The 24,744-nt window shown below is 42.4% G+C and overlaps 1 protein-coding gene across 3 annotated transcripts; it reads left to right on the top strand.

Moving 5' to 3' along the window:
- Positions 1-234: 234 nt before the first annotated feature.
- SMAD9 (SMAD family member 9) lies at positions 235-21,741 on the top strand. 3 transcript variants are annotated; one of them, XM_062514720.1, is made up of 6 exons: positions 235-646; positions 7,015-7,275; positions 10,064-10,174; positions 11,998-12,219; positions 16,486-16,742; positions 21,255-21,741. In XM_062514720.1, the coding sequence occupies exons 1-6, from the start codon at positions 235-237 to the stop codon at positions 21,396-21,398; spliced, it is 1,407 nt and encodes a 468-aa protein (XP_062370704.1). In that variant the 3' UTR covers positions 21,399-21,741. The 3 variants fall into 3 exon arrangements, with proteins under 3 accessions (XP_062370704.1, XP_062370703.1, XP_062370705.1); XM_062514719.1 differs by having other exon boundaries at positions 10,064-10,201; XM_062514721.1 differs by lacking the exon at positions 10,064-10,174.
- Positions 21,742-24,744: the final 3,003 nt, after the last annotated feature.

The following is a 24,744-nucleotide window of genomic DNA, read 5'->3' as shown; positions in this document are numbered from 1 at the left end:
TGTATTGTGTTGCTCTTCCAGGCTTCATCAGCAGTTTCTCGACGTTTGGAAAGTTCTGACACACCCTGTTGGACTACTTGTAACCAGTGCCTAAGACTACAAAAACGTACATGTGGAAAAACCTTTCCTTGAAGGAGGTGTCCATCACAGTGCTGTGGAAACTCCGTGCAGGCCTTGCAAGGCAGGAGAGCAGTTTGTGCTTCCGTTGACACTCGTGCATAATCTCTGCTTCTTATGCACTCCAGCACCCCTATCAGTTCCTTGTTCTCCTTCACCAGCCCTGCAGTGAAAAGGCTGCTGGGCTGGAAACAAGGAGATGAAGAAGAGAAGTGGGCAGAAAAGGCTGTTGATTCCTTGGTGAAGAAGCTAAAGAAGAAAAAAGGAGCCATGGAAGAACTGGAGAGAGCTCTGAGCTGCCCGGGTCAGCCCAGTAAATGCGTCACGATCCCACGTTCCTTGGATGGGCGTCTGCAGGTGTCTCACCGCAAGGGGCTTCCCCATGTCATATACTGCAGAGTGTGGCGCTGGCCTGATTTACAATCTCACCATGAGCTGAAACCACTGGAATGTTGTGAGTTCCCTTTTGGCTCAAAACAGAAAGAAGTGTGCATCAACCCCTATCATTACCGACGGGTGGAAACCCCAGGTAATTATGTGATCTGCAGATGATTCGCATCTCTGTGTTAGCTCTTGCTCTGGCAGGTCTAGTCTTGGTGCGTCCTACAGCTGTGCTCTGAAATGTGAAAAGACAGGCTCCATCTGACGGAAGGATCTTGGGTCTTACCCTGCCTGGTGCTATCATAGCTCTGGCAGTCAAGACTAGGGAGGGAGTAAGGAGCCCCTCTCCCCTTGGGGTCTGCATCCCATCGGACCCCTGAGGGTGCCCAGATCTTGTCCAAGGTGCTGAAAGCAGCTTCCTCTCCATGGTCCTGGGTGCTGAATCCTCCCCATCTGAACTGGTGGCCATTTGCATGAAGTCTGGGCACCAGCCTGGCCTCACCAGCATGGTGAGATTTACGTCTCATTGAAAACCAACAGTTGACTCATTAACCCCCAGGAAACACTAGCTCTCTCTTTAAAGATAAGAGTTGCAGTAAGATGGCATATTTTGCAGTGAAAATGAAACCAGGTCAGTTGATTCTTCCTAAATTACCTGGTGGCCTGCCTTAAGTGGGATTTACTTACCTAAATGGAGACTTTATGTGAAATAAATCCACCAGGTTTCCATACAACTTTGAAATTTTCCACTGATAATCCTCTTTGGGCTGTACTAAAAACTTATGACTTCACTGAAAGGTCGTTTAGTTGGGCTTTATGTTAATGAAACAGCTGTTTAAAAATTGTAGCGCTCAGTGTTGACTTCTATAGGGATCTTAGAAAGCAGGGCTGGCAAAGGCCTTGAACAGTCATCCTATTTTCCTCTGCCCAGTGTCCCAACCAAACCAAATTACTAGGTACATTCCTGACAGATCTTTTCCTAATGAACTCTAAAAATCCCATGTGATAAAGGCTCTACAGCCTCCCCAGGCAAGTCATCTATTTCTTTGCTATCCATACAGTTCAAAATGATTTCTAATGTCTAACCTAGCTCTCCCTTGCTGCCAAAAATCATGGTAATTTAATTTACTAATGGATACAGTTGGTTAAACTATACTTTTTATTCTGAGATTACTCCTTTTCTGCCATGAACTTTACTCTGAGGTGACATTAGGATCAGATAAGTGAACTGTGGGATGTTTCTTTTCACACAGATGAAATAAGGGAAAGACATTTGTTAAACACCAGGGGCTGCTTCCTCTTCTGATAATCCTTCCAGGCCAGCAGAGCTGTCACTGTGAAGTTGCATCTGACCTACTTCAAACGTTGTCAAAACTTTTACATTTCACAGCTTACACTGAGTGGTGCTTGTTGTCAACAGTTTTCAGTGGAAAGAGCTGATCTCACGCCTTGCTAAAGTAAACTCTTCAATAATTTAAGAAAATATGTCCATAAAACATCCCATTTTTATTTGCAGGCTGCAGTCTTTAGTGTCTTCTCATTTCTTCTGGTTTAACTTTGGTGTAACTTGGCAGTTAATGGGGACTTCTCAGTGCAGTAGCTGACAGCACTGAACAGTGCTGATTTCAACACTGGTTTCCTCATCTGTTCAGTGCCAGCTAACAAACACTGTTAATGGAATAGTCCAGCAGCTGCTTAATGGCTGCCAAAGCTTGTTGTTCTGATCCTAAAACTCAGTAGCTTTCAGCTGTGAACATGTCTCTGTTGTTTGTCTGTGCAGCAGACTGGCAGTATCTCTTCTAGTAAAGTAGAAGGATACAAGGTGCTGGTCTGGCAGCTGCTGAATTGGTTACATGGCCCCAGGAACAGCTTTGACCCATGTGGACTTGTGTGGAGTAGCAGGTCTCAGGCACCTTGGACTTAGTCACCTTGTTTTGGAAGTGAAAGTGAGTGCAGCTGTGAGGATACAAGCTGTGCTGTGCCAGTTCTCCGTAGGACCCAGGAATCCTTCTCAGGCTGTTGTATTCACCCCTACAACTCTGCTTACAGGGACAACTCAGAAGCTGAAGCTCCCAGCTATAGTATATTTGTATAGTACAGCAGAGAATGCAACCCACTGAGGTGTTCTGGGGAACCAGCAGGAGAGAGAACTTGCACCACTGCAAGTGGTGCAGTGCAGCTCCAGTTAGAAAGCAGTGCTGCAAGGAGGTGTTGGCAAGGCAAGAGACCAAATGAGCTTCATGAGAAAGCGTTAGCAGTGAGGTCACCACAGAAAAGGCTGGGAGTGGTTGATTTAGGTGCCGGTCTGTTTAAACAACAGTCCTCTTTTGACTGCAGGAAATCTGCATCTTGGCTGTTGATCATCTTAGGCTTATATGAAATTCTCCAAGTCCCATCCTCTGGAGCTGAAGAATCTACCCATTGAATAAATCAACACTGTTTTTTATAATCCACCAGAAAGCAAAGCCAGTATTATTTTCATACAAATGTCCATCCTTTCAGGGATCAGTTTCCATCACTGCAATTTTTCTTGCTGAATCAACCACTCTATGACCAGATCCATTAACTTCAATCCAGAACTAATGAGTCGTGCCAAAGATGGGAGAGCCTCACCCTTTCTTTGACAGCCTGGCAAATCCCTAGACCTCTGTTACTAGAGTACATCTTTGAAATCTGGTCAGAAATTCAGGGATTTCATTATCTCTGCTGTGTCCTCAGGCTGTCCAGTCCCATTTTAGGCTGTGCTACTGATACTGCACAGATTACACATGGCTTTTATTGCTGCTGCAGGTATTCCTGGCAGATTTCTTCTCAAGTCTGCCAAATAGCAGGTGCCACTTAGACAAAAAGCAGAAAATATTTCCTCTGTGTGTGCAACACACACTGCAGAGAGAAGTTAGGCCACCTAATCTGAAAGAGGTAGGTATGCTGATTATGCTCTCCTTCCCCCTTCATTGTTGCCCTGAAAGAGCTCCTTAGAAGTCTGGTTTGTTGTCAGCAGAAGCTGCCTAAACATGTACCCTATTTTTTTTAATAAGAGATCATTCATATGTAAGTATTGCAAATTTGAGGACACACCATTGCTGTAGACAGGGGAATTTTTGACTTAGACTAACTGACTGCTTTCATGCAGCCTGAGTGGGACTGAGATGTGATAGCCTCTCAGGTGGAAGACCACCTGATGGCCTCACTGTTGGCCATGTGTTTGGGAGCAGTCATGGGCATGGGGAATAGATGGATCTCGCTGGAGAGTGTTTTCCAAAAGTAGTAAACTATGCAGAGATGGATTAATGTGTGAGAAATTGTTGTGTGGATGTTGTATCTGAAATTAAAACAAGGCAGATAAGTTTGCTTGCTAGCATCTGAAGTCACAGACTCTGGGCATAGCCAGGTTCCCAGCAAGAACTGTTGAAGCTAAAGGGAACAGGAGAAAGGCGTGAAAGGCAGTGGAAGGACTTAGAACATGACCATATTTGTCTTCAGCTCAGCAAAGATCATCAACACTTCAGCATGCATAGAAGGAAGGACCCACCTCTGGCTCTTGGTGGATAATAGCAGGTAGAAGAAAAGGACCCAAATGAGTGGAGAAAATGTGGGTAATTTATGAGGACAGGTCCCAACATACTCAATTACTCAGATTTATGCTGCTGGTCACACTCCCTTCAGAGTGGTTTAGCCTTGGAGGGCGACATGTTATCAAAAGAACAAAGAGAACAAGGCCCTGAGGGGTACTCTTAGCCACAAACATCAAAATCTCTGAATTCCTCCCCACCACAGAAGCTTTAGCCTTCTAGGCAATCACAGAACAGTCAGTGGAAAGAGTGAGTGAGGTGGCAAAAACTGTTCAGCAGAGCAGAAATTAAGAATGCCATGGTCAGAGTTGGGAAGGAGCTCAAGGTTTGAGAATTCTTCCTGCTGACTCACTCAAGGCAAATCAAAGGCTTTTCCTGGCAAGCGCTGTTCACACATCCAGATTCTCAGCTTTCATTTAGAGAAGGAGATGAGTTCTCACAGGGCTGAAGGAAGAAGCTCCCTTGGCTGTGGTACCCACAGTGAGGTGGTGTCAGCCTCTCAACACTGCACGACGATGCTGCACACAGCTGTCCCTCGCTCAGCACCTCTGCTGGGTGCAAAGGGACCCCCACCTCCTCATCTTTGAAGGCTGCTGGTCAGAGCTGGCTGATCAACAGAAGACCTGACAAGCATCATACCAGTTTCATGGAGCTGCTGAGGAAAACTCCAGAAGCAGCAACAGCTCACAGTCTGCAGCTGCTCACAGGAGCATGGGATGGGAGGAATACAGCTCACCAAAAGCACATCTGCAGTGATAGTACTGGTCTTGTCCCAATATATAGCAGTTAAAGAGTTTATTCCTCTCCACAGGCTGCAAAGAGATCCGCAGGGGACTGGGCAGCGCATGTCAGATATCAACACTTGTATTGCCTGTATGAGTCTTACCTGGATGTTTAAAGCTAAAAGAACAGTAAAGAAGCATAAATATATTTCTCTAGAAAGATAGCAGTGGACCCTTCATGCCACAAATAGGGGCATATGAGAGGCAGAAGGAAGTCTCCAGAGCACCACTCCTTGTCCTGGCCAGAGACTAATAAGGAATGCATTGGGCCAGAGAAGCATGTATGTGTAGTGTCTTAACAGATATCCCAGTGCCTGCATTTCCAGGCAGCTGAGAAGATAATCTCTGCAGGGAACTCCCTGTCATCAGTCCAATCTTTTGCATAGTTTTAGGGCTCAGTTCTTCAGGTCATAGGTGACTAGCAAATTCCCAGTAGTATATTCCAGTGGTTGGGCAGTCACATTGTTTAATCCTGCCTCTACCGCAGCATGGTGCTAGATCGAGCAAGAAGCTTGTAAACATTGTTGGTACCAGGCACTGTAAATGCCCCAGCTCTCTGAGTGACTGATGTGCATTCCAAGCAGCCTCTTCTCATGCATGTTTTGCATTATCTATACATTTTTTGCTTTATTCAATAGCAATTATTCCACTCTTTCATTAAGCTGGATAAATGAGACTTTGCCGTAATTAAAAGTTGTTAGCTAACATACCTAAAAATAATGTGCCTTACCTAGACAGAGCTTTTTGGTCCAAGCAATATGTTAAAACATGTTCAAACTGTATATTCCCATCAACATTTAAAACCAAGCATGCACATTGCTATTTGTTTCCATAAACTAGTCAGGATAGACTGGAAGATGATGTGCTGCTGGGTTTTAGGTGAGAGGAACTCTGAATACTATGTCAGTCAGTACAAACCTGCTGAAATGTCCCTGATGCTGGGGTAATTCATCCTTCTCACACTAACTCAAATTGCCTCCTTATTTTCTTTTAGAAAAATGGCTTTTAGATTTGCACAATATCAACTGGGAATTCACTCTCCCTACCTGTGTTGAAAGCTTTAACTAAAGTAATTAGGCACTATGTGAGCTAGTAACTAATAAAGAAATCTTGGACTGCAGTAATCACCCACTGTAGGTGTTGCTCTCCACACCAGCACTATGGAAGACACAGTTAAAGCATCAGATTGAACTTTTGTACTCAAAATTATTCATCAAGCCTCCTTGTCTTCCAGCCTAGGGACTGCAGCTTCATAGGTATCTCACTAATCAGGATTTTCAAAGTGTTTTGAGTCTTAATTCTACTCTTGCTTCTCATGTGTCAGAATGCAAAGTAATTTAGATCAACTTTGGGTTTTTCAAAGGTGCAATGCTGTTAACAGCACTGACAGTGTGATATGAAAGTGAAGAGAGTTTGGGGATAGGCAGTATCTTCTACTAGACTAATTTTTAAATGGTTTAATTTGGATTTCAGTTTTCTGACTTGAATTTTTCATGTCTTAAATACCAACCACTGACATACGCCTTCTTCTGCTAGATCTTTTCTAACAATATTGCAAGAGCTAAATTGATATTGCTGCAAAGTTGAATTGCCATTTACTTTTCCTTTTAAAGATCCCACTGTCTGTCTGGCAGCATTTTCAAGTACCTGAAAGTACAACATTTTAGATCTGGTGTCTGGCTTCAGGTCTGTACTTCCTTTTGCCCATCTGTAACACACTAGTAGTAAAATATGCGATGTATTGCAGAGCACTATTAATTGTTATTAAACTTGGCTGTGAATTTGGCACATCCTTGTGGTAATATTTAGAAAACTCCTGGCGTGTTCAGTTTCTGAAGAAGGAAGGAATAGGTAATTTTGAAAGGAAGAGATGTATTGCCTGTATTTCTGCATGCCGTTCCTGTGAATTTTATGGTACCTTGTTCAAGTCAAGGTTCCTTATTTTGCATGTGGAACTGCTGTAACTGGCTGCGGATCTGGAGAAAAATGTCCAAGAATTCAGCTTTTGATTCTTGAGTTTGGATAGGTTTGTTACTCTTCAATGACTTGTATGCAGACAGCAATACATGAGGAGCATGAAATATGCCTCTTTTTAAGCTACAACAAGATACACTTTCAAGAATACAGCTTTAACCATGTTTTTCTGTTGTTTTTGTTTTCAGTCCTGCCTCCTGTACTCGTTCCAAGACACAGTGAGTTTAACCCTCACCTCAGCCTCCTTGCCAAGTTTCGAAACACCTCTCTGCACAGCGAGCCACTGATGCCGCACAATGCCACTTACCCGGATTCTTTCCAGCATCCTCCATGCACCCCTTTTCCATCATCCCCCAGCCACATGTTCTCCCAGTCTCCTAACAGCATCAGCTACCCCAACTCACCAGAAAGCTCTTCTGGACCAGGAAGTCCCTATCAGGGACTCACGGGTAAGAGTGAGCTTCGGGACACTCTGACTGAGGCATTTGAGCATCTTGCCAGGGCCTGGGGTCAGGTGACAATTCTGTGCTCGCCCAGACAGTATCTGCAGGTTGAATGTTGGATAGAATGGACTTGGAATGTGATTTCTTGTGACTGTCTCTCGTATATTGTCTCTCAGTCCTTCTGACAGATGCTCAAGAGATTGAGAACTGGATTGAGCAGGACTGTAGTCATCCTGCTCCCAGAAGTGCCTTGGTGAGATGTCATGATTACTGTGGGGAAAAACTGAGGAGAGAAGCAGGTGTGTCAGGCCACCTTCTGTCCAAACTGCCCATCCAAGCTTCTCATAAAATTCTTGGAAAAGAGCACTTGAAAGACCCAAGTTAGGGACCTAGGAGGGTCAGGGTAGGAACCTTTAGAAACTTCATCACGAGACAGGATAAAATGGGGAAATTGGTGTGCAGATTTTTTTTTTTTGAAGTTTATGGCAATCCCACTGATTGTATAAGTTTCAGAAAGTTAAGGTGTTTAACAATCTGTCCCAACACTTTGATAAGTCACAAGTCAAGTTCCTATGACTTTGGAACATGTTCCACAGTTCTGAGATTAGCAGGTTTATGTCACTCAGATTGTTTGTGATGTGAGCTCCTGACTTAGTACAGCTCTAATTACCTGGAAATTTAACTGTGCTTTTGCTGTTAATGCAACACAGCTAAGAGCTAGTTTTAATATCAAAACTATGGTTCAAATTCACTTCAGCATTTTAACTTTCAAATAGTTTCAGTTATGTCAGCTTTTTCACAAAGATGAATTTGGGTCAGAACCTTGTAATTTAAGATTTTAGTCTTTCAACAATGAAGCTTTTAAATTCAGGTCCTTAATGATATGCCGAGAAAGATGTTTATTTTACAAGGTGTTTGTAGCATTTGAACTTCCTTTTAAGCTGAATACTTCCAACTCAGTGAGATATTTTTCCTTCCCTCTTCATTCATTGAATGTGCCTTCATTCATTTCTTCTCTAGATCTGTATTTCTGATTAAATCATATTTAGCAACATTGAAACATTTCATCAAGTAGTAAGACTTGTTTGTCTTCTCCAATATTTTTCTCTCACCTCTGCGTAACTAAGCTGTATTCAGTGGAGCTGGTCCTGACAGGTAAATCAGGCCCATTCCAGCTGTGTAATGACTCTGACTCGTGTATTCAACTGAACTTGGGACTTTGCAAAGCTACTTAATAATGGAAGTGGCTCAACCTGAGTTTCAGTTTATCACAGCACACAGCATACTGATAAGCATAATTTGCCTGTGTAACAATCAGGGATGGAAGGCTATCTAAAGCAAACTGGAGTTACATCAAGAACCTTGAGAGGGATTGCTGTGACCAAATATAGACGTAAACAATGCAGGTTTCTGCATCTCATGGAATTGTCTATACGCTCCTTGTAATCAGTGGAGGAAAACAGACGCTCCTAGAATAAGATTAATTGTATCTTCTTGTATATGTCCAATACACTGTGTCTGCAGGTTTCTATTTTTCTTTAGTGGGTATAAGGAGACCTAAATGTGACTAGTTTAGGAGTAGATGTCAAAAATATCTATATAACCACATGATTCTGTGATTATATTCCTTTCTTTAACTTATTTTTCTCTTCCGCTATTTCTTTATTTTGTTTTACTATTTTTTGTTGGAGGGTTATGTCATCTAAGTGTTAGAACTATCATATAGCGTATGAAATTCCTAGGTCCTGAACAGTGCTTAAATAGAATAGAATGACACGGCTTACTTGGAAGATTCAGTGATTGTTTCATGAGACACTTCACAGTTATCCATTCGGGGTCAAGTTGCTCCATTTTGAGGGCCAGCCAACAGACCCCAGACACAAGAGGGAATTTCAGTCTGGAGCCAAGTTAAACCCTTATTAAAGAGGCCCTTGGTCCTGTGAGCTTGTATGTGGCTGTGATTTGCATATAAGCCCATTGAGTTTCTGTTCAAATGAGACAAAACTATACACTTTTAGTACTTATGCATTGAATGTTGACATTTTATAATGTGAAAATGACGTCCTTTTTAACTTGGCTTTCTAAAGCCTCCAGCCCTTCTGGATAATCCCCACTATAGAGTCACCTTCTGTTTTCTAGCTCACATTGCTGTAAATGAAACCAATCGGGAGCTGAGCAGTTGTGACTCAATACTTTTCCTCCCAATGTTTTCATGACATCGCTGATGGGAGACTGAACAAACCAGGAGAGGGACAAACTTCCCTTGTAGGACAGAGGGAAAAAGAACAAGCCTGGGAGGAGTTTTGCCAAGTCTGATTTCTATAGCTTTCCGTAGGCTTTTTTTACAGATTATGAAGAAAGAGAGCTTTCTGCCAGAGGATCAAATAAATTTAGCTTCTGCTCTTAAATCTTCCTCCTCCTAGGTTTTAAATTAAAGACAGAATTCTGGAAATAATTCATTACTTTCTTAGGGTAACAACTGGTGTTTAACAGAGAACTTGATTTACACAGGTCTAGGCCTGAGGCACTGCTGTGACCATCCCTCTCTCTTTCAAGTACTTCATGTCCAACATGACAGCTTTCCCTTCCCATCTTTGCTGAACATGTAATGGTCTTAATCTAGAGACTGAAGGGAGGTCAGATTCAGATTTGTACTTTTTCCAGTCTTCTCAAGCCAAACAATGCTGAAGCAGTAAAATATTCACCAGGAAAAATCCAGGAGGAATTTACCAACATATTGACCTAGGTGTCTTTCTTCCTTTCTTTCTCCCTTCTTTTTTCTTTCTTTCTGTAGTGGAAACTCCACCTCCACCCTACCATGCAAGAGAACCTCCAGGAATCCACAATGGACGGTCAATGGATGCAATAGCTGAAAGTCAACTAGTGCTGTCTTTGCCCAATGGAGGTAAATCTGCCGATGGAGAAACTGAAAGTAAATAACCGTTTATACTATTCTTTAAATAAAAGCTTTACTTGTTAAGAAAAAAGATTGTTTAAAAAATTATTATTTGCACAAGAAAGTTTAGTGATCTGTGATAATAGATTTCAGGCAGTTTTGCAGTAAGGCTGTGTGCTAGACCCATCCATTAACTAGCAGGATTGGCTGATGTAATATTTCCATGAATTATGTGCAAAGTTACAGAGTTTAGACCTTATTTGCATCCGTGGACAATTACAGTTAAAAAGCTGTTAATGAAAGCAAACACTGTTATCTACATTGTAAACATAAACATATCAAATCAAGGATGGTGGGGCAATATAACACACAAACCCATTATCAGTATCAGAACTAATTTCTTTATCACCTTCAGTTCTAGGTTGCTTTAAAGCCTTATGGTAGGGACCTTTTTACTGCGATCTTTGTATTTATGTTATGTTACTGGCTGGCTAGAAAAGAAAAGGACACTTTCTAGTACAGTACAAAGATATTTTGACAGAAGACCAAAGCCTTTGTCAAAGCCCAAGAATTCTTTAGTGGGAGAGGCATTAATGGTCAAAGAAGGGTTGCACCTGCTTGCACCCCTCAAAGCAACTTGATGACCTCTCTAGCACAGCCTCTGCTACTTTTGGGCTAGCACTTGCTAGCAGTGATGTCCCCACCATTCAGAGCCCATTGCTGCAGAGTAGGAAGGGGAAATAGAGTTCCTCTGCTGCCTTTTGCTTTGGTTTCTTGCTACTGCAAAGGAAAAATCACTGTTGTTCTTTTAGTCCATCATATTGTGTTCCTAAAGAAATGTCATTTCTAGAATGAGGACTAAACACTGAACACACTTGCACATTAAACAAATATTGCCAGCCTTCTGTGAGGAAACAGCGAGGAGTGTGTATGTAGCATGTGTATGGAGCAGAAGGAATGTGAGGGGATAGTGCTAATTACAGATGGGGACATAGAACGGCCGGAAGTTATCAGACACCAATATTTTAAATAAATTGTCAAGCTACTTTAATCTCTTTATCACACCCTACCATGCCTGATCACTATCCCAGTGAATATTAGTTGGAAGTTTATTAGAGGTTATGCTCAGAGGTGCTCTGGGGGCAGGCAGGCTCACATGCCTGTGGTGAGCAGGCATGGATAAAGTTTCCTACTAATTCCTGTAGGACAAATGAGGCTCAGAGATTCTGTTACATTTTTGAGTTTTTCTCTGTCTCTGACTTAGAAAACCTGGGCAGGGATAGATCTAAAAGAAATGACCTTGCTGACATTTCTGCTTACAGTCTCACATGGAAGCAGAAAGCCTGAAAGCATGCAAAAATTTGAGTGATTTACTACTTCTGAACTACAGTTTGGTATTCAGCTGATGGCTAATACCAAAAACTTGGCTCAGTTTTGACTTGTTTTGAGCCCATCTGTCATCCCTATCTCCTGGTGGTGTGCAGAGCAGATGTATCCCTTACTATTTTCAGTGTATAGTTTGGGCCCCAGTTCAGCAAGGAATGTCAGTGTGGTTGATTTAATCCAGTGGAGTTTCCACTTTTAAGAAGAAGTGGGACTCCTCAGAGGCTTAGGGTTAAGCTGGTACACCAACCTTTTGCATGTTTGGGACTTCAGTCATAAAATCAAGAAGCAATGGAAGCTGTTGTTGGGGATAAAGTAAGACATGACTGACTGTTTAGATGAAGAGACGGGGGGGGGCTGAGAGTGGGAGGGACTGAAAGAAAACAGAGAAAGATTGTTTTAAAAATATTGCTGAAACCTGAGCTGCTGCTTAACTTTATTCCCTGCAGACTTTCGACCTGTTTGTTATGAGGAACCCCAACACTGGTGCTCAGTTGCCTACTATGAACTCAACAACCGGGTAGGAGAGACTTTCCAGGCCTCCTCTAGAAGTATCCTTATTGATGGATTTACAGATCCTTCAAATAACAAAAACAGGTTCTGCCTGGGTCTGCTCTCAAATGTAAACCGCAATTCTACTATAGAAAACACCAGGAGACATATAGGAAAAGGTAAGAGGAAACCCCTTCCCCTCAGGAACAATATTCAGAGCTCAGAAGATCCATGCATTGCATTAACAAACTTAGCTGATTCATCAGATGTGCTTGCCTTAAAGTCAAACCTCTGACATTACTTCTGTAGAAAGTATATAGAAGAAATAGATAGAAAGAAGTATTTCTATAGAAGAAAAACTTCAAGAAATAGAAGAAAAGCAGAGGATTCTTTTCTGACTGGATAACAATCAGCAGAGTAACTCCTTACAAAGGCTATTTACTTAGCCAGCAAAGAGAAAAATGTTGTTTATAGTTGTGTGTTCTAATTTAGCAGTATGTATTTTCATTTTATTTATTAGAGCTTCTGGCAACTGGGAATATTGCCATTGAAATGCCACTAAAAGGATAATTGCTGGTGCCTCAGGGCTGCTTCTCCTCCCACCAAATAACAAAGGGAGATGGATGAAACACTTAGCAGCTGAGTTACTTAGCTGCAGAACTCTGGTAGAATTGTGTTTGTAGCTCCCTCCCCGCTCCCCGCCAGTCCAATTTCGTGCTTTATCAGCTTTCCAGTAGTAAAACTAAGGTTTTTTATTCTCCCACCATGTTTACTGGTGCAGCTCTGTATGCTCCACCTCTGGTGTACATATACCCTCAGCCTGCAGTGTGTGACATGCTGCTGGTACCAGGTACGGGGAGACCACTCCTGGACACACATGGCCACACGCACTCTGTCCCGGTTCCCCAGGGCTGTGGAGGGTTTGATATTCTCCCAGAACTTACTGTTGTTTGTGGTGGTGAGTCAGAAGCCCTGTGCCAGCCAATTCTCCATGCCGATGAAGCTTTGACTCTTCTGGTATATCCAGTCTTGACTCATTATCTTGCCAACCCAGCCTCTCACCAGTAGCTGCCTGGGAATGCATTTCCCACTGGGCTAATTAACTCTAATTGTTCCACTCCTATTATCTTGTCAACCTCACCTCATTTCCCAGGCCTAGAGCAATATTTTAATTGGCTCTTGATAGTCTAGTGTTGAATGACTGAACACAGGGAAGCTCTGAGACAAATGTGATACAATTTTTGCAGAAGGCAGTGAACCTGAGGATTGGAGCAGGCAATGTTATGCAAAGCTCTTGCACTTTTCCCCGGAATGGAAGATGCTTACGTTTCAGATGTTGTACTGTGTGCCATAGTGGTTCATTGTGCAGAGTGCAAATGTGTTGTACATCTGCTTTTAACTTACTTAGAAAATAAAGAAAAGTTTTGCAGCCTATCAGTGCAAGCTGTCAGAGGGATGTAGATCAGAACTGAGCCTGGCCCTTAGAGAAGAATGACAGAAGATCCCAGCTGTCATTTGGCAATGTCACAGCCTGTGACTTTCTGCCCCAAAAGAAGAGACAGAACAGAAATAAAGTTAGGTAAATGCTAATGTCTTCATTCCTCTTAAGTGTGAAGATCTGTCTTAATTGATTAAAAGTCCTTTAAAGTCCTACACTAGTAATGTGCCCAAGGGAAGGGAACAGGTTGCCCAGAGAGGAGCTTAATATATCAGAGATCCTTGATTTCACTGCTCTTCCCAGTTTATGCAAATCCTAAAAAAAACATATACTAGTGAAATACAAGTGGCACCAGTGCCAGTCTGCAGAAGAGCACACAGCAGCCCCAGAAGTATATAGTTCAAAGGCATGGTGGACAGATGAAAGCTGCTGAAATGGATACAATTGTCACATGTTAACACCGGAGAAAAAAGAGTGAGTAAACAAGATTAGCTCAGTAGGATAAGGATATGTGATTGAATTGTCATCTAGTGTATCAGAGTGAAACCATTTCCTGGAAATACCACATCAAAGCTAAAAACAATCCAGAACACAATGCAACATCTACGAGCAATTGGACCTGTTTCAGCAGTTAGACTTCAAGGACAAAAAAGGAACTTTTGTTGAGTGTCAGAAAGATGTGGATGCTTGGAGATTGCTGAATTTTCAGTTTCTGCAGAGAGCAATGAAATACCACTAAAACATATGGACCTTTGATTTGGTCTTCTACAAATACATATTTAGCTGTTTGGTTTCCTTTAGGGTGCTTTTCTACTGTGAATGAATACTAGAATAATAGGAATACACACTGATTGTATTTATTGCTTTTAAAAAGTTCACAAGAAAATAATATTTTGTGACCTCTGCTTTCAGAAGTGACATTGATGTTTTTGCTATTGTAGCACAATGTTTGGCCAATGCCTTTGAAAGCATTCATTTTTTTTTTCAGAAAATGGGTTCCTTAATATACTTCGAAAACCTAGCCTTTAAAAATTTTCACCTTAGCATCTGCTGTGGTGACCCTAAATCAGTAGCCACACCTGAAGATTTGAAATGTGGTGCACATTTGTGTCCTTCTTCTTCTCCTCCCCCTACCCTCTTTTCTCACTTAATCTGATTATTTCAGAAAGCTATATGGACTCCATCGAGGTCCTTTCTGTCTTTCCCTTTTATTCAGTTCCATGGGAAGGAAGGTCAAGTGGTAAGAGTCACGGTGTGCAGCACCCCACAGTGCCTGGTGAAGTTGGAGCTGATGCTTTCCTGTCGCTGGTGTTCCCAGTGCAGTATCAGAGCTGCTCCGAGCCACACCCCTGCCACTCGCAGCTCATTTCAGATCTTGTGGGTGCTCAGAAGTCAAGTGATGGCTTGAAGACAGACTTAAAGGTTCCCATCTGAGTCACCCTGGAAGACTATGGGAGAGTTTATTTTTCCCAGATTCTTTTCACACTCAACCTGCTTTCCCCCATGGCATTCACACTTCTGTTTAGGGGCTGTTTTTGTCTTAAGGATGTGATGCTGCCCCTTGTTGTTATGACTGCAGAATGATGAACAGACTGGGACTATGTAACCAGTCTTTCTTTGTATGAAAGACACCAGAAATAAAACTAATTGCAGCTGCATTATTAAAGCACAGTTACCAGTAGCTTTGCAGGCAGCCTACAGAAGCTCTGTGAACATTTGTGTGTGTCTGAAGAGCATATCTAGCATTAGAGAGGAGGATTTCATTTTTATTTAGTGGTGGTTCTTACAAGAACAAAGAAGTGAGTTCTTCCACCTCTCGGCCATGGGAAGGTTTCATTTCCCCTAATCTAACCATGGGAAGGGTGACTGTCTGGGCATTTTCACAGAATGACTTGGCCTCCTTCAGGTTGTGGCTTCATGCTCACATTCAAACAGTCAGGGTCCCCATTGCCACACTTGCACTGATGAAGATCACAAGATTGCACCAAAAATAAATGTTGGTTTGTTTGTTTTTAAGTTCATTAGCTGGTTCAGTTCCTCAGCCTGGACAGCAGCCCAATCCTCAGCTGTTGATGCCAACATGAAAGCAGGTGTCGCAGCAGGGCACAGGGAATGAGAGAGCCTTTTCAGCACGTGCACAGACTTCCATGGCTTTAAGCTGGCTCTGAGCCTGCACTCAGTAGCAGATGGAGCAAATCATCTAGTCACAGTGCCTCTCTCTATCTATCAGCTAGAGAAGGTATCTACACAGTTATCATCTTACAGATGATCTCCAACTTCAAGGTTGCTGAACTAAGCTAATATAAATTTCCCCACCAATTCAGGTATGTTTTCATGCAAGCATATAACCTTGGTGGATTGGGGTATTTGAAGGGACAGAAGTGTTTCCACCCTAATTTCCCCAAGTCACAGTCAACATTTGAGTTAGCATTGGTAAGTCACTTAGGCACTGAAAAGTTCAGAAGAGAATCAGTAATTTTCTTGTTACAGGTCACTTGGAACAGAATCTGATGAGTAAGTCACATCATGTGAATGCAAATACGTGCTTCTGATGTGGCAGATAAAGCAAAATACAGAAAAGCTATTTTAAGTACGTGCCATGCTGTGTTTTAAATGTATGACAGTAGGATCCTGCAGTAAAACAACACCAGTGAAGTGGGTCTTGGCCAGTGTGCATTTGCTTAACAGTGAAAATACATTTAGCTGTGTAATGCAATAGTGCTTTTTCAGTTCTTGGATAGTTTTGATTCATGTTTAGGATGTGTTTGGCAGGTGTTTGATGTATATGTATGTATATTTTGTCATAAAGTACTATGCTGTTGGGTAAAAGTAAAGCAACCTGCACTAAGAAACAAAAGATCCTGTAAGGATTCTGGGCTTGTATGCCCAAACCAGTAAAATAATTACTAGATAATTAATTACTAGATTAATTATTAAAATAATAAATAATTATAAAGTGTGTTGTGAACAATGGAGAAATAATACATGTTCTATTTTGTTTTTCAAGGTGTTCATCTTTACTACGTTGGTGGGGAGGTTTATGCCGAATGTGTCAGTGACAGCAGTATTTTTGTGCAAAGCCGCAACTGTAACTACCAGCATGGTTTCCACCCTGCCACGGTCTGCAAGATCCCCAGTGGCTGCAGCCTCAAGATCTTCAACAACCAGCTCTTTGCCCAGCTGCTTGCCCAGTCAGTCAATCACGGTTTCGAAGTGGTGTATGAGCTGACCAAGATGTGTACTATTCGAATGAGCTTTGTTAAAGTAAGGATTCTTTGCCTTCTCTTGCATCCTTGCTAGCTTTGGTGCGAAACTAGATCCCATCAAATCCATTCCAAGGGAGGATGTAGGTACCCGACTTTTGAATAGCAATTCATACTGCTTGTTTTCCAGTATTGCCTTAAACTTAGAGGCGCTCAAAATCAATAGCTTTTGTGGTCAACCTGAAAATCTCTCAGATTACTAAAATTTAGGCATTCCATAGGCTCTCTGTGGAAAATAGGCAGAGAATGCATGGTAGTGTTCCCCCACTGATTGTTCGGAAAGCTCAACTCAAAAGGGCTTAGCAACACAGAAATGTTGCTGCATGTATTTTAGGCAGTTGCGATCTCTCCTACTGCTACTGGTTTACAATAGAGCTTGATAGAGCCCTTGATCTGAAAAGAATGTCCTCATGTATTTAGACTAATTTACTAATTTAGGCTAATTTAATTTAGTCTCACCAGTACCATAGACTGGTATATATTGTCTTGGTCAAGAAACACTGGGTCCTTTTTCACCCCTCACTCAGCTTGCAGAGAATTGTTGTTGTTTGCCATTTACCTGATCCCTGAAAAATATTGTCTTACTTTCTGATGACATTCACTCAGGCCAGCCACACAACCAGAAGGGTTTCTTGCAAGTGGAACAGAAAACCGAAAAGAACATTTGACCTTTCCCCTGTTATTTGGAGGCGACAGCAGGCCACCAGAGCCATGACAGTTCTGATATCCTTCATGTCTGAATTTCAGTCTGACTGCTCTGTGGGAAGTCTATCAATCTTTGTGGGACTTTCTCAAATCTTCTGAATGGCCTTTTCACCAGAAGGAGATCTCTCAACTCCTTTTAGCACTTAGGATTTATTTACATGCCTGTTGTAGCATCTAACCCCCAAAGAATGGTGTTTCAAGATAGTTTCCAGATGATGTGATGCTAGACCAACTTGCTCTAGTGCTGCTGGGGAGAGCTGGCAGCAATGTTCAGCCTGCAAACTAGAGCAGTTGCACCATTAGAAGCCTGTGGTCCTGCCAGGCACCATAAAAATAGCTTGAGGACATTCCTTTGTCTTGCAGATTTGTTTCTATACAAATGACTGAATTGAGATGATTGAATTCACAACTGAGAGACCAAAAAGTGCTCCAGGCTCAAGTCCAGTTTCCTTAAGTTCTACAAAGCCAATGAGTTGAGTCCTACATATCTTTATGTTCTAACTTTTTCTAGCCATCCTTGGAGACCCATCTTCTTAAGTCTTCAATAGCATTAAGAGATTAAGAGTGCCTTGGAACCTCTCCCAAGAGTCCAAGCCAAAATATCTGTGCCCATGACTATGCTGTTGCTTTGTTCTTGGGAGGGAACAGACACCTTGTTCACATACAAGCATTAGGACAAAAAAAAAAAAAGCAAGAAACCCAACAAATAGCATTTTCTCTAATGGAAGACATGAATGGGCATGTTGTTTGTAAAAGCAGTGTAGCCAGCTATGCAATATTTTCATTATCTCAGCAATTCAGGGGCAGGCTCTTTGATGTGGTGTCTGCCTCCATGCCCAGCATGGCAGCAGAAATAGAGGTGTTGATGCACTATATAATGCTATAGGCTGCCATATTATCACCTTGCTTTGTTGTAATAATAGTAGCTATTATTGTGCCTCAGGCACCAGAAGACCAGCGCAAGGAGTTATTTTGAACTCTTTCCCATGACGTCTGGAAAATTGCTATGCAAATCTCATCTAGGCTTTTTCTTCCTGTCCTGCAAATACGCTTTCCTGTATTCAGTCTTCCTGAAATATTTCCCTCTCAAGGAGTGAGCCTTCCTGTGTTCAGTCTGGGGTCAGGAGTGACCCTGAGTGTTGGGGTTGCAGTGCCCAGAGGGGCCTGTTGTCTGTCAGAGCCACAGTCCAAGAGAGCCCTCTTGTGCAGGGCAGTGCTGTGGCTTCTCCACTGACTCATGTCCAGATACTGCTGGTCACCTACAGCCCAAAGGGCTGGAGACCCTACCTCTGACCCCACCAATGCTTGAGCTACCTGCTGGGAGGCAGGGATGGGTAGGGACCAAGACATGAGAAACTTGCCAGGATTGTGCCATCTTCTGGATGCAGGGCATAGGACGGAGGGAGGTGAAGGTCCTGTCCCCTCTGATTCCCTTTTTGTGCCCAGAGAACAGCTGAGAGGAGCTCAAATGTGGTTGTATTATCAGTGACAGCAGCTTCCATCCAGTGGGCAGTGCTGATAACCAAAGCAGGATGACTCTTGCCACCTCTCCACTCCACAGCTGAGGCAGCTGAAGCACAAAGGGAAGAGATGGAGAGTTTCTCCAAGCCAAGGTCTGAACCCAGCAGAATCACAACCACATTTCCCCGTGTCTTGGGGCTAAGGGGAGCACCCAGCAGACTTGAAAGTTCAGCACTCTGGGACATGGAGCCTAGGCTGGAGAGAGCTGTTGCCCACAGGAGGTGGGAAGTGTTGGCAGGAGCAGCAGGACCCATGGGGGTACTAGTATCCTCTTTCCACCACCTGTGGAAAACACCACTGCAGCTTTGAAAGTTGTACTCACTTTATTCCCTTGTTAAGAGAACTCCAGCTCTGGGCTTCTCAGTCCTGGGGTGAAGGAGGCTACCTGCAACCCAAGAGTGATATACAGGGAGCACTGGGGTCCTTGCCCTCCTGTCATTTCCCCTGGGGGTGCTCCAGCCAGAGACAGCATCACTGGGTGTGTTTGGGAGTTGCCAGCAGAGGGAGATGGCCAGCCACCTGCCGGGCTCCCCCAAATCTGGCACATTGTGCTTGAATCTTGTAATTGTTGTTCTTCTGGATTTTCTGTCCTGTCTGTCAGCAAGGTGTGCCAGCTTCTCTGACACTTGCTCTCCTGGCTGTGTGTCTTCACTGCAGTTGAGTACTTGTGACTTCACCGTCTCAGAAATGTGACTGTGCTGGCATTTTATGCAAACATTTATAGAACATCAGCCTGAGGTTCTGTGAACACTGGCTCTTTCTACTCTGATAACAGTTCTGCAGTTCAGAAAAATGCTACCTGTTTGGAAGTACTCTTTGGGCTTTGGTGGGTGCATATTCTATATCTTATATCTTACTCTTCTGCTTTCTTTCCCCTTATTTTCATTAATTAGCATGGATTTTATCCAGACCACTTAGGTTGACATCCTATTTTAGTGTTGATCTCAGTTTTCCAGCTATCATCTAAAGAAGTGGCTGCTCTGGCAGCCTCAGTTGTCTGAGCTGCTCAGCACTCTAAAATTTTGGTGACTTTGGCAGCCATCAGTCTTAATATACCTCCTTTATATATGTCCTTGTTTTGTTACAAGAATACCAACCTGCCTGCCTATCATAATGACAGGTATGACTCAGTGTCTGATCAGCATCCCACAAATGAAGATCCTCATCCTGTAGCGAGACCATGTTTTGCACATTGCCCTGTGGAAATCTGAGTTCAGTTCTGCCAGTGAGACATCTGGTGAGCTGCAAGACTGTGGGCTGTGACTCGCATGCCTTGTGTTGCTGTGACATTCAGGCTGCTGCTTAGCACTGCTTAGACACTGTGCCTGCTTGTGAATCATAGAATATGTTGAGTTGGAAGGGATTCATCAGGATCATCAAGTCCAGCTCCTGGCCCTGCACAGCACCATCCCCTAGAGTCACATCCAAGAGCATTTTCTGAACGCTTCTTGAACTCAGCCGGGTTTGGTGCTGTGACCACTTCCCTGGGATGCCTGTTCCAATTCCCAACCACCCTCTGGGAGAAAAGCCTTTTCCTAACTTAAACCTGCTCCTTGAAGCATGGGTACTTCAGGTTTTCTTTCCTCCCTGCCAGCACCCCATTCCCATCTTCTCTCAGGTGCTTCATATCCCTTATCTTCCCCAAGAGATCTGGGGAAATTACTGCAGGACTTCCCACAGCAGACAGCTGGAACTCTTGTTGGGAAAGAGGACATGTTCAAGGATAGAAAACCTGAGGAAAATATTTATATGTAGGCTAAGTATGGTACATAGAAACTGCTGGAAGTTTCCAGTGGTTTAGATAAATACTTAGAAATTCTAAGGTCTTAGACTCACAGGATGTATCTCTACCAATACATGAAGCAGTGCCCAGGACCATTTCCTGACGAAAGAGGCTGGCCTGCTTTTTCTTGGTGCCAGACAGCAGTCTGCCAGACTTTCCTGGGCATGTCCCTGGTTTGCAAACAACAGGGACCATTCCCCATGGGCTGTTTGCAGGCAGCCAAACTTGGAAACAGGCCTTTCCATGCCAGTTGTTCTCAACACCTGGAGGTGTGACTGAGATTTTTAATTTAATAGCATCAAGTCCCTGGTAATTATGATAACAATGACCTTAAAAAGGAGCAAAGTTACTAAAGAAAATTATCCCGAGGATAAAGCATTAAATCTTGGGAACTTGGATGGTGGACTATCTGTAGTTTTGCTAGACTATCAGCACTGGAGTTGTGATTTGATGTTTTGGGTGTTAAAAAAAAAAACAACACCTCTTTTTTTGGTCCTTTTATAGGGCTGGGGAGCAGAGTATCATCGCCAAGATGTTACAAGCACACCCTGCTGGATTGAGATCCACCTGCATGGACCATTGCAATGGCTGGATAAGGTGCTGACACAGATGGGCTCACCTCACAACCCCATCTCCTCAGTCTCTTAAGAATCATCTCTAGAATTCCCTTAGGATGGATGCTATTGCAGGCAGTGGCTTATAGAATTCCCATGAACAGAAGCTTCTATATGTAGATGTACGTAGATGTAAATATATCTATATACATAGTCTACTTCCTTTTTTTTTCTTTTTTTTTCTTTTTTTTTCTCTCTTTTTTTTTTCTTTTTTGGTTTTTTTTTTTCATTTTGTGGTTTCTAGTTACTCTGATGCCAGTACAATAGGTTTAGAAATTCAGGTACAGCATATCTGTTCGCTAGTACAAAATAAGCCAAATTCCTGCAAAAGTGTCAAACATTTCATGTGAGCATCTTCATTCCCCAGCCAAGCCAGCAAATGGTGCAAATTCCCAGCCCTTTCACATGAGTTCAGAAACCTGGCTGTAGCTGTTCTTAGTAGGTGAAATTCACCCCTCTGCAGGCAACCAAAGTCAGATCTCTGTGCCATTTATATTCATCTTACATCTCGATTTCAAGTCCAGAAGAGGACCTTAGGTGGTACACAGGACTTATGCACAGAGATTACTTTTATCTAGCAAACTGAAGGACTAAACTGCAATTCCAATCTGTCTCCCTTCTGCAAAGCACAATGGGAAAACAGATCCTCTGAAAAGCTGAGGTACACTGTCTCTCTTGGAATTTGGCAGGAGGAGCGAGCCCTTGGGACATGTTCAGCACAGGAACCTTATCTCAGAGCATTCTGGACAATCCAAGTAGTCTGGTACTATTAACACAGTAGGGTACAGTACTGCTGCACTGAAAAGCAACAAGTTCCTAAGAAAAAAAATCAATAACTGAAAATATATGCCAATGAGTTAAAAAAACTAATTAACTTCTAGTTTTTTTTGCAGAGTACATACATACTTGTATATGTATCTGGCATGTAAACTGAATCCTATCCATTCTACAGTATTGATGTAGCCTGTTTTAAAGTTAGGACTGTCTGTACTTAGACTGCTGTGCTGATATTAAGGTTACACCTAAAAGGGACTTGAACTCTGATTCAGAAAAAGGAAATTAGGTGCGCATTGAAAAAGCAGATAATTACTCTTTCATTCATCTTGGGAACAGAAAGCCCCACACTCAAAGGATGCAATGAGAAGGAGATGGGAGTCAGCCATGTCCATCCCCTGTACTGGGCCAGTCCTCAGGATCTGATTGCATTGCTTGGGTCTGACTCAGAGGGCTTCCCTGCCAGTCACTCCATACATCCCTGTGGATGGTCTCTCATCTTAGATACAGGCTTCTGCATTTGCTGGGCTTTTGCCTTGCCAGCAGAAGATGGTGAGGCAGTGTAAGCCATGAACAAGTGAAGAGTGAATCTATGTGCAGAACCTTGTCTGTGTTCCCTCTGTAAGCAGAGAAACTTATTGCCTTTACCCTAACCCCATCATTACAAAATGCTATTCACTTGGAAACCTTTCCTGAGAAGACAGATGAAACTCTTACTACATTTTGATGGTCTTTAGTTTTGCTGAAAGAGTTGAGTATTATTTCTTTACAGACATAACAGTCCATTGAAAGTTATTTTTCTTTAAGGGTCAGAAAGAGTGATAATATCTCCAATATCATTCCTCCATAGAACACAATGAAGTGGAAAAATAATGTTTTCAGAATATTCCTTTTCTTCCCACACAATATCTAGCGCTACACATTTTGCTGCACAACTAGAAGAGGACACCCAAAATCTTCAGCAGTATCACACATGCAAAAGGAAATAACATTCACTGGAAAGACAGTGAGTAAACTAACAGTGTTACTTCATTTGAATGCATCTTCAGCTGCCTGCAGCACTAGCAGGGCACAGAAGGATAAATTGTTGTTACATTTGAGCAGTAATAGCAAGTTGTACAGGAAATTAGTAAGTGTGAAGAACCCTATTCTGTCACCATTTGATGTCAGCAGTGTCACTGTGAGATAGGAAAAACTTTACAGTCTCTTGCAGCAATGAAATCCAGTAATAATAATAATAACAATAATAATAATAATAACAATAATAATAGAATTTCCAGGCCTGCCATTTACTATTTAGCAGACTGTTTGGAAAAATACATTTTCCTCAACTCCTTCTGTCATAAGTGATCAGATACAATTTTTTAGCATGTTTATTGCCCCTCTTCTCCAGTTGCACCTTTGCTCCAGGATGAGCACCTTTTGATTTTCTCATTTTTTTTTTTAACAGTTAAGCATAAAGGAAAACACCTCTACTGTCCAGGATCTAGCTCTGTCCCTTATTCTAGATTCTTCCTTGCCTTTTAGGCTGAAACCTCCTTCCCTTTTAATATAGAGAGAAGCCTAGGAGTTCCTTTTAGACATTCCCAGCATTGTCATCTTCCTCATAGAGAGCAAAAAGAAATGTGCTGAGGTGCGTCTGCTTTGGGCAGCTCCAGAACTCGGTTTTCTGTTGATGTTACAGAGAAAAATTGGATGGCCAGTGAAGAGAAGCAGCTTCTTCTGGGGCATTATTTGTTTCATCACAATGTATTTCAAATAGGTGAAATACACTGCACTCTGAGCATGCTTGTGTCTTCCCACTGAGCACAAGGAGAACTCATGGTCACTAGCTCACATGTATACTGCTACACTGGATGTACCCAAAAATAGATGAGGGAAACCCTAATGAAGATGTGGTGACTTTTCTAGTAGTGATGCTTGCTCAGTAAGTGTTTGGTTTAAATGGAAGTTGGTAAATTCAGATCAATTTTTGCGTTCCTTTATGTTTACATTTATGAAATCGTTTTCCAAATAGGATTTGGCTTCCATGCAGTCCATACATGCATCTCATTTAACGTAGTCACCTTAATATTCCCTTACTAGTAAGAAAAGAGGCATTTCTGGAGCATGATTCTTCTGACCCCTTTAAAACGCCTGTATTAGGATGAGACAAATTTCAGTAAATTTAATTATTTGCTGAAAACTGGATCAAGGCACTTGATTCTGGGCAATTCTGGCAACAGCCACCTCAGTATTTAGCCTTTGGGAAGGCTAATACAACTGTGTCAGTTGTTTCCTATTTTGGTGGTTTCTGGGGGCTTAGCCCACTGTGCTGTGCCAACACACAGAGGCTGACAGCTCCTCCCCAAAGCCCACAGTACATGGAGAAGTGGTAACAGTGGATGAGACGAAAAAGTAAATAAGATGACCTCTGCCCAGATGCAGAGATAAAAAGTAAGGCTAAATAATTTCCCTTTATTTTTGAACAAAGTTTCTTTTACAGGCTTGTCTAGTATACGTGAATTGAAAATGGTTAAAAATTCAGGTTTCTTACAATTTACAGCAATATAACTTTGGATCTCTAATATCTTCCCCACTTTGGAAGGAGATAACTTCTGCTGAAA

Source organism: Cinclus cinclus, chromosome 2 (genome assembly GCF_963662255.1).
Source record: "Cinclus cinclus chromosome 2, bCinCin1.1, whole genome shotgun sequence".
Taxonomy (NCBI): Eukaryota; Metazoa; Chordata; class Aves; order Passeriformes; family Cinclidae; genus Cinclus; species Cinclus cinclus.
Note: the sequence above shows the minus strand (reverse complement) of the source record. Positions and strands in the feature narration are given on the sequence as shown.

Excerpts from the sequence above, each read along its gene's own strand:
- SMAD9 (XM_062514719.1), top strand. The coding sequence starts at position 235 with ATGCACTCCAGCACCCCTATCAGTTCCTTGTTCTCCTTCACCAGCCCT. Across the intron at positions 7,276-10,063 it reads TCCCTATCAGGGACTCACGG|TGGAAACTCCACCTCCACCC; the intron begins GTAAGAGTGAGC and ends TTCTTTCTGTAG. Across the intron at positions 16,743-21,254 it reads TTCGAATGAGCTTTGTTAAA|GGCTGGGGAGCAGAGTATCA; the intron begins GTAAGGATTCTT and ends GTCCTTTTATAG.